The sequence below is a fragment of the Aplosporella prunicola genome (genome assembly GCF_010093885.1).
Source record: "Aplosporella prunicola CBS 121167 unplaced genomic scaffold K452scaffold_18, whole genome shotgun sequence".
NCBI classification, from domain to species: Eukaryota; Fungi; Ascomycota; class Dothideomycetes; order Botryosphaeriales; family Aplosporellaceae; genus Aplosporella; species Aplosporella prunicola.
In genome coordinates, this window is record NW_022983546.1 from 86,250 (window position 1) to 95,417 (window position 9,168).

General features: G+C 57.9%; 3 protein-coding genes across 3 annotated transcripts; 2 read left to right on the forward strand and 1 right to left on the reverse strand.

Annotated features, from left to right (window-relative positions):
- Nucleotides 1–348: 348 nt before the first annotated feature.
- On the forward strand, nt 349–2,097 carry K452DRAFT_231657 (uncharacterized protein; the record flags this gene model as incomplete). The annotated part of the gene is made up of 3 exons (XM_033537181.1): nt 349–571; nt 625–814; nt 861–2,097. 3 exons carry the CDS (start codon nt 349–351, stop codon nt 2,095–2,097), a joined length of 1,650 nt encoding a protein of 549 aa, XP_033395532.1.
- Nucleotides 2,098–3,163: 1,066 nt separating this feature from the next.
- Nucleotides 3,164–3,611, reverse strand: K452DRAFT_56465 (uncharacterized protein). Its single transcript, XM_033546854.1, has one exon. It carries the CDS (start codon nt 3,508–3,510, stop codon nt 3,265–3,267), a length of 246 nt encoding a protein of 81 aa, XP_033395533.1. The 5' UTR covers nt 3,511–3,611; the 3' UTR covers nt 3,164–3,264.
- Nucleotides 3,612–3,649: 38 nt separating this feature from the next.
- Nucleotides 3,650–6,949, forward strand: K452DRAFT_299811 (uncharacterized protein; the record flags this gene model as incomplete). The annotated part of the gene is made up of 3 exons (XM_033542269.1): nt 3,650–4,822; nt 4,871–5,165; nt 5,301–6,949. The coding sequence occupies 3 exons, from the start codon at nt 3,650–3,652 to the stop codon at nt 6,947–6,949; spliced, it is 3,117 nt and encodes a 1,038-aa protein (XP_033395534.1).
- Nucleotides 6,950–9,168: the final 2,219 nt, after the last annotated feature.

The window sequence follows — 9,168 nt, forward strand, 5'->3', positions numbered from 1 at the left end:
ATATAAGCAGTGGAGCAGCTGTCCCCGCGATGACGTATAACGACGCGCGCAATCATGCGAGGGAAGGCGTCAGCGTGTAATCATTGGCAAGTGATTGGTGGCCGGCACCCCAATGCCCGCATGCACTGCTCATCGAAGCTGCGCAGCTGGATATAGATAACCCCACTCCCCCTCTCTGTGCTGCCGCTTACGTTTCTCCTCTCCTCCAAGCTCTTAATGCCCGCGTTGCGCTTTCACCTCGCCTCTTTCACCCGTCTGTCTCTGAGACAAGCCCCGTTATCAGCACGCCCAACCACGCCAACTTCTTTCGCCCTTGCACGAGCTGCGTTCACAACTACGTCACGCGTCATGGCCCTCCAGGAATACAAGTTGAAGGACCTCACCTCCATCGACCTGAAAAACGGGCAGAAGCAGGAAGTCGAGGTTGAAGGCATTGAGAAGGGCAAGGTTTTGCTACTCAAGGTCAACGATGAGATTCATGCCACGAGCTCTAACTGCACGCACTACGGTGCGCCGCTGGTAAAAGGCGTCGTGACTGGCGACGGCAGACTCACTTGCCCTTGGCACGGAGGTATGTCTTGCCTAGTCATGCTTTGAGACAGCATAGCTCACTGACGTATCTAGCCTGCTTCAGCGTCGCAACCGGCGATGTCGAAGATGCACCGGCTCTGGACCCGCTTGCCAAGTTCGAGGTCATCCAAAAAGACGGTGCCGTTTACATCAAGGGAGATGAGGAGACAATCAAGGCTAGCCGGAGAAAGCTGGATTTCAGCTGCAAAGTCAAGACCGATGAGAAGGTGCTGGTCATTGGCGGGTAAGTGGAATGCCAGCTACCCCGCATTCTTACTGACATTCGTTAGTGGTTCCGGCACGATAGGTGCCATTGAGGGTCTGCGTGGCGGCGGCTACAAGGGACACATCACCGTCATCTCCCGTGAAGGCTACAAGCCGATTGATCGGACGAAGCTGTCCAAGGCTCTCATGGCAGATGTCTCAAAGGTCGCTTGGAGGCCTGACGGCTTCTACGAGGCTGCTTCTATTGACATTGTTTCCGACGAGGCCTCTAGCATAGACTTCTCAGCCAAGAAGGTTACGACTAGCTCTGGTAAGACTTATGACTATAGCAAACTGGTCCTGGCCTCCGGTGGTACGCCGAGGTGGCTGCCGATTGAGGGATTGAAGGGTGACTTGGGCAACGTCTTTGTCCTGCGCGCCATTCCCCACAGCAAAGGCATTGTTGATGCAGTTGGTGACAATGGTAAGAAGATTGTCGTCATCGGCAGCTCTTTCATCGGTATGGAAGTCGCCAACTGTCTGGCCAGCAAGAAGAACGACGTCACCGTGGTCGGTATGGAAAAGGCTCCTATGGACCGCATCATGGGCGAAAAGGTTGGCAACATCTTCCGCGGTCTACTCGAAAAGAATGGTGTCAAGTTTAGGATGGAAGCCTCGGTTGAAAAGGCTACGCCTTCCAAGAGCGATCCCTCGAAGGTTGGAGCTGTCCACCTGAAGGACGGAACTGTGTTGGAAGCCGACCTGGTCATCGAGGGTGTTGGCGTCAGGCCCTCGACTGATTACCTGAAGGAGAACTCGGCCATCCAACTGGAAAAGGACGACTCTATCAGCACGAATGAGAAATTCGAGGTCAAGGGCCTGAAGGATGTTTTTGCTATCGGCGACATTGCAACCTACCCGTACCACGGCCCTGGCGGCAATGGCTCACCCATCCGGATCGAGCACTGGAACGTAGCGCAGAACGCCGGCCGTTCCGTCGCCAACACCATCCGCAACCCGTCGGCACCTCCCAAGCCCTTCATCCCGGTGTTTTGGTCCGCGTTGGGTAGCCAGCTGCGGTACTGTGGCAACACGGTTGGTGGCTATGACGACGTGGTGCTGAAGGGCGAGCTGGAAAAGCCGAGCTTCGTGGCGTACTACACGCAAGGCGAGCAGGTTGTGGCCGTGGCCAGTATGATGAAGGATCCGTACATGACGCAGAGCGCCGAGCTGATGCGGCGCGGCAAGATGCCTTCCAAGAGTGAGCTGCAGAAAGGCGTCGATATTCTGGAAATTAGCGTACCGGCGGAGATCAAGATCTAAGTCCGCCGTTGACGGGTAATGATGGGTCATGAGTGTATGTAATAACAAATCTCCGGGGAAGCAGTGGCTCTAATGGTCGAAGCCGGTAAATGAAAACAATACCTTTTCCTTTCCATTATCTTTCTCCATCAACCTGCGTTAAGAGTACACTATAGACCAAGTTCACCGCTCTCATCGTTAGTGCAGCACTTATCGCTCCGATTCCTGAAGGATTTCTCGATAGGCGGTCCTTGAGCGGAGACAATATTGGCAAGTCCGGAAGTACGCACTACGCACGAGCATACTACGACGGCATGTCATGTATGCCATGGCCAGGGAACCAGCTCCGATGTAATGGCGGCGTACCGAGGAAGAAAGAAGCATGATGCAAGGACGACGTGAGGCATCCGACAGGCAGGCAGCGGCAATATCAGGCAGACGGTATCAGGCAGACTGGTGCTAGGTAGACAGACCGGAGCTAGGTAGGCCATCCGGAGCTAGACAGACCGGCAGTCGCAGGTCAGCAGGGAAGAGAGGGAAGCAAGCTGGCGCGGCGCGGCACGACGCCCGTGCGGCTTTTTCCAGAACCTGGCAATACGGTTTCTAGGCGCGCCACGGGCACTCTGCGTCGTGGACGGGGTGAGAGGGAAAGAGGGGAAGGGAGGGGCGAATAGGAGGGAGAGAGGCACACGGTCTTTGCGGTCTCGACGCGAGGATGAGGGATGACGTATGAGGGCGAGATGGGAGGGAGGGGGCCTGAGGGTGGAAGGTCGAGGGATGTTTTGATATACGCGCGAGAAGAGAGATGACGGCGGGGTTATTTTTTTGTAGTGCGGAGGGGCAGCGAAGACGGTCCAATGGAAAGGCAATAACGAGCCGTTGGTTGACAAGCGCTAGGGGCGAGATTGCTGCAAGTCCGCTCGGGACGAGCCGCAGGGCGAGCAGATTGAGATTGGGTTTGGGTCACGTGGGGGGAGTAGTATAGTACCAAGGAGAGAGGTAGGACTCTAGGAGAGTTGGGATCGCCGGCACACACAAAAAAGCAAAAAGGCGTGAAACGGGGGGGCTTGTTGGGCACGTGGAGGATGGGACAGGGCGGAAATGAACGGCAAAGTAGTATAGGCGCTCAGAAATGCAATCTCATGTTTGAGCGGCGCCCCCTGAAATTCATGGGCGGGCGGCGCGAGATTAGCTAGTGTGCGCGCGAAGGCTGTGGCAGGCACCACGCGCGCGGCCCCGAAACGAGCGTGCCAAACACCCTCTTCCCCTTCCAACCCAAAGGAAAAGAGAAGAGAGCAAGAGGAACCTTTGTCGCGCGTCTCTGCCCGGCCCCGCCCACTTTCTCACTAACCACCAATCCACTTCAGCCCACGCTCCACTTTTCGCCAAGCCCAAGGCGGGCACCAGACAACGCGATCGCCTCGTCCAACCCATGTGAAAGCCCCAAGCGGCCGCTCCCTCTCCTTGCACCACCCTCCAGACTTACATCCCACACCCTTCCTGCATCGCATCGCATCCCGGTCTGCAGCGAGTCCCTGTCGCCCGCCGATTCCCCGACCGCTGCTGACGAGCAATGTCTTCGGCAGCCGTCCAGCACTCGAACCCGCCGCTTCATTCGTCGTCAAAGTACCAGTGTTACTCGCAGCCCCAACAGGGCTCGCCCTCGTCCCAGCGGAGACCGTCGAGGAGCGGAAATGAGCAGCTCACACCGCAACAACTCATAGTCGACCGCGAAGATCCCACCGCCCGCCGCCGCGCCCCGGAGCCCCAGCCCGCCCCGAACCACAGCAGATCCGCCACCGCCGTCGGCGTTCCACCCATGGGGTCCAACCTGCCCAGGGAAGACAGCACCGTCATCAACCGCCTCGTCGTCGCAGACCCCCAGGAAGCCATGGCCCGCGAGCAGGCCCGCATGGCCGAGGCGCGCCCTGCCCCCACCGGCACCGATGTCACCCCGATAACTGGCCTGGGTCTGGTTGGAAGCGAGGGCGTCAACGATGGCGGACGCGGAGCCGGAAAGAGCAGGCAGGACCACTCGCAGAGCAAGCCCCGGAGAGAGACCAAGTTCGGAGAGTACATTCTAGGCCAGACGCTGGGCGAGGGCGAGTTTGGCAAGGTCAAAATGGGCTGGAAGAAGGAAGGCGGTGTTCAGGTCGCCATCAAGCTCATCCGGAGAGAGGTCCTAGGCTCCAACCCCAGCCGCTTGCCCAAAATCTACCGAGAGATATCGATTCTGCGCGGCCTGCAACACCCCAACATTGTGCGCCTGCACGAAATGGTCGAGACCGAGCGGCATATCGGCATCATCTTGGAATACGCGTCGGGCGGAGAGCTGTTCGACTACATTCTAAACCACCGGTACCTCAAGGACCAGTCGGCGCGCCGGCTGTTTGCCCAATTGGTTTCGGGCGTTGGATATTTGCACAAAAAGGGCATTGTGCATCGTGATCTCAAGCTTGAGAACCTCCTGCTGGATCGCAACAAGAACATCATCATCACCGACTTTGGCTTTGCCAACACTTTTGACCCTCACGACGAGCTTGGAGACGAGATCGAGTATAACCTTGGAAATAAGGACTATGTGAAGAAGATGGGCCTGGAAACGCTCCGCGACGACGGACACCGCCGCGGAGATCTCATGCAGACGAGCTGCGGTAGTCCGTGTTACGCGGCGCCGGAGCTAGTGGTTAGTGACTCGTTGTACACCGGAAGAAAGGTGGACGTGTGGAGTTGCGGTGTCATTTTGGTGAGTGTTGACGGCCTCTCGTCAATCCGCCGATGCTAACCGCACCAGTATGCTATGCTCGCAGGCTACCTTCCGTTCGACGACGACCCCGCCAACCCCGAGGGTGACAACATTAATTTGCTTTATAAGTATATTGTATCGACGCCGCTGACCTTCCCCGAATATGTCACCCCGCACGCGCGCGACCTCCTGAAGCGCATCCTCGTCCCTGACCCACGCAAGCGCGCGGACCTGTTTGAGGTCGCGAGACACAGTTGGTTGAGCGAATATGCGCACGTCGTTGGCTTCATTACGAGCAGCACCACTACGTCTAGCGATATTGCCAACACCACTGTCCCTGCAGGTAAGAGATCACTGTCCTTGGAACTTTTGCCCAGCACAGGCTGGTATCAGCGTCGCTTGCGACCCCTATTCAGCCTGCGCCTTTTCCGGTTCACCAAACGAAAGTATACTGTGACTAACACACGCGTCGACACAGAGGATCCCTACGAAGTCCCTCAACTCGCCCGCAGCGCGTCCGTCCGGGAGCCCAGCAAGCCGCATTCCGTCGTTGCGCCCGTCGGAGGCCTCACCCAGAAGCATGGCGGCATCGACCAGGCCGAGCAGGCAGAAAAGCGCGGCCAACGCGATGCCAAGCGCAGGACCGTCCAGGTGGAATACGTGGCGCCGCATACACAGACACAGAGAGGAGAATCGCCGTCGTCAGGGCCGTCGGCGTCTTCGGGCGCACGTGCGCGCCAGGAGGGCCCTGTGGAGGTTGTTCCGGATTCGTACAGTTCGTCCAGGAGTCAGCGTCCTTCAACTGGCCAGACGGGACCGCCGTTGACCCGTCCGGGCAGAGATGCCCAGCGCTCGGCATCAGACATGCCATTCAGCAGCACCCCCATTACCCCCTCGGCAAGGCCCTCTACGGGTGGCACCATGGGTTCCCGGCTGCCGTCGCGTGGAAATTCGTATGGTCAACCTGCGGCCGCTACGGTTGCAGCTACCAACGTGCAGGGCCGCTTCTCGCAACCCAAGGGCAAGCAGTACGTCATTTCGGCGCCGATGCCCCAGGAGCAGGTGCAACCAGAGTCCATCGGAAGGCCCAGCACGCAGAGACTACCATCCAGCTACCAGCAGACGGCGCCGGTGGATGGACAACCAAGCCATCCCCAGCGTCCGGGTGCTCACAAGCGGTCCAACACGGTTGGAAGCATATTCAGAGCCGGGTCGCTGTTCGGTGGAAAGTCACACGACGGCCAGAAGCAAAAGTCATATCCTCCGGTCAGTATGTCCGGATCCATTCCCAATGAAGGAGACCACAGGCGGTCTACGGAATCTTCACGCCGCCCTTCGTTTAGCTTCAGTCGGAAGAACAGCGAGGCACCTTCTCGGAGCGAGAACAGGCAATCGCGCCGCTTCTCGTTGCTTCCGGCATCATTTTCGATGAGGAGCTTCGGCGGCAGCCAACGGGAACCGCCGCCAGGCTCATCGCACTCGAACGAGAACCGTCGCTCGGGTACGCAGCAGAGCCAGCGCCGCGGCAACGTTCCTCGGGCGCAGATGGCGTTTGGACGGGGAGAGAGCCCGTCACCCAGCCAGAGCACGACAGCCAGTACGCTGCCCATCAGCGGAAACGGCGACCTGGACCGGCGCCGCACAGCAGACACGGCGCCGCGCGGCAGCAACCGAGTGCCATCGTCGGCTCCGCCGCAACAAACACACTTCCCGACGTCGGCGCCGCAGTACGGCCACTACGACGAGGGGACAGGGCAGTACTACGGCGACGCAATCGGCGGCCCCAACCCCAACGCGTTCTACGGCGGCGGCGGGGCCAGCGGGTCGGATGTGTCGTCGCAAAATGGTGGCGGGGGGACGCTGGGCCAGCAGCAGCAGCTGGCGTACAGGCAACAGCAGCAGTTACAGCAGCAGCAGTACGCGCAGCAGGGCTTCGACAGCAGTACCGAGCAGGTGTCGGAGCCGAGCGGTGGGACCGGGACCGGAAAGCGCACGATGCTGCAGAAGAATCGGCGGTTTGCGGACGCGTACGAGGATCAGCGGCATGCGGGGTCGTCGGGGGCGGCGAAGAGGGCGATGGATTGGTTTAGGAGAAGGGGGAAGGCGAGGGCCGGTGAGGGCCGGTGAGGGAGGTGTGCGATGTGTGATGGGGTTGGGCTCTGATGAGTTGGGTGTGAGGGGGTGGGTTTAATACTGTAGGCTTTGGCTGTGGCTGTGGTTGTTGTGGCGTGGAGTGAGATTCGGAAGACACTCGCGACTCTATCGAGTCGAGACCAGAAAGGCGTGGAGCAGAGTGGAGTGTAGCCAAGAGTAGTGTGTGCCACCGCCGCTGCTACTAAGAGCGTGCGGAGTTGTTGTTTCTCTTTTCCTTTCCACACATTTCCCTTTCCCTTAAACTTTAAACACTTTTTTTACTACTCCTCCGTTTTCTCTTTCTCTTTTTCTCTTTTTTTTTAAAGCTCTTACTCTTACTGTTGTTGTTTTTTGCTCGCCTTGGGTTGGGTCGGCTTGGGTGCTTGGATGGGTTGAATTTCACACTTTGGCCCTGGGGACTGCTGCTGCTGCTGCTACTATGCTGCTACTACTACTATGCTATGCTATGCTGCTGCTAAGGCTGCTATGCTGCTAGCCTGCTATTATGCTGTTGCGGCTGCTAATTGCGGCTAATTGCGGCTGTTATTGTGGCTGTTAAGGCTGTTGCGGAGATTACTACTACCACTACTACTACACTACTACTACCTACTTATACTATACTGTTAAGTACGATGCTGAGGACTGTGGTTGTTGAGGTTGGTGTTTTGGGCTGGTGTGTGTGCTGGGATTGAGTGAGTTGAGGACTTGTTGGGGAGTGAGGTTGGGGAGTGATGGTGGTGCTGGTGGAAGGTAAATAGAAGGAGGGGGGAGAAGGGGTTTCGTTTTCTTGGCTATGCTAGGTACGTAGTTTTTAATACGTGGTTGTGTGTGTGTGTTTGTTTGTGTGTTTTCTCTTTTCTCGTTCCTGGGGGGTTGGTTGGTGGGAGTAGGAGCTAGAGGTGCGAGAGGTATGGTTGTTTACGTAGACGGACGCGGGTGGGGGATTTGGGTCCCTCTGACTCTGACTCTAGTACGTTGTGCTCTTCTTCTTCCTGGCCAGGTTGATGGGAGTGGTTCCTGAGGGATTGGGTATGGGTAGGAGTGCCTAGAGGGGTTTTCTGTTCTCGTTCCTCTTACTGTGTCGTCTGCTCTTTCGCCTGGTTGTCTGCTTGTCTACCTGCTTATTTGTCGATAGGCAGCCTTTGAGTTTTCCTGCTGCCTGTCTTACCTCTTTTGCTTCTGGGCATTTAGGTCTTGGGTGCGGTGCTGTGGTTGACTACCTAGGTCAAAGGCCAATGACGATGATGATGATGCTGTGAGATCCCTCCCTCACTTTCCTGCTCCCTACAGCCACTTACTACCGCTCTCACGTAATTGCTGCTCTTGCCATGGTCATATTCCTTGCCGTTATGAGGTAGCCACCAGGCAGTGAGCGAGCAAACGGGCAAGGCGCCGGAGCGAGCACGCAGGTGATGGCGTGTGTGGTGGAGAGGCATAGAGGCGGCGTACTATGGCGCTAGTAGTATATCTACCTGCCTATCCGAGCCATTGCTCCAGCGCCGCCAAAGCCAGCAGTAACAACAGCTCCAGTCATCGTCACGCGCTGCGTGCATTCCTTCGCCTCGGTCCCCGATCCTGGCACCGGGGATTTCATCACCACGTGGCACGGGCAGACGCACAGCAGGCATGGGAAAAAGGTGGCGCGCGAGTGGAATGTTCGGTGCAGAGTTCTTGAGGTGTGGTCGGGTGAGACGAGAGGCCAGCCAGCCCAAGCAACCCCGCCTTTTTCACGTGCTCCAGTACCACCACCGTGAACAACGTCTCGAGAAAGTGGACCGTTGGGTCCTCAACCTGCCTGCCGCCCTGGGCCCCGTCGATGATGATGCAAATCCCTCTGCAGTTGTGGAGTCTCCACGCCGTATGTCCCGCGTTGGTGAGTAGGTACAGAATGATTTGGGTGTGGTTGAGCGGCGCCGTCTCCTCTCCCGTCTCTCCACCTCTCCTCGTCTCCTCCTTCTTCCGGGAGCGGCATTTTCGCCGCCAAGCCCATGTGTCCGCCGCCGCATTCTCCCTGCTCTCGCTTATGCATGCGCCGTGCCGTTCGTCTGCTGCTCTTGGCTAGATCAGCGAGCCTTGTGCCTGTGCCTGGGCCCGCGGCGTCATCCCGCAGAGCGGGACAGACGCCATTGTGCGGGGGAGATGCACGCCCTTTCTCGTGTGAGCGCTGAGGCTGAACATCTATAAATTGCTGGCTTTCCTCTCTGACTTTTTTT

Excerpts from the sequence above, each read along its gene's own strand:
- K452DRAFT_56465 (XM_033546854.1), bottom strand. The coding sequence starts at position 3,510 with ATGGGTTGGACGAGGCGATCGCGTTGTCTGGTGCCCGCCTTGGGCTTG.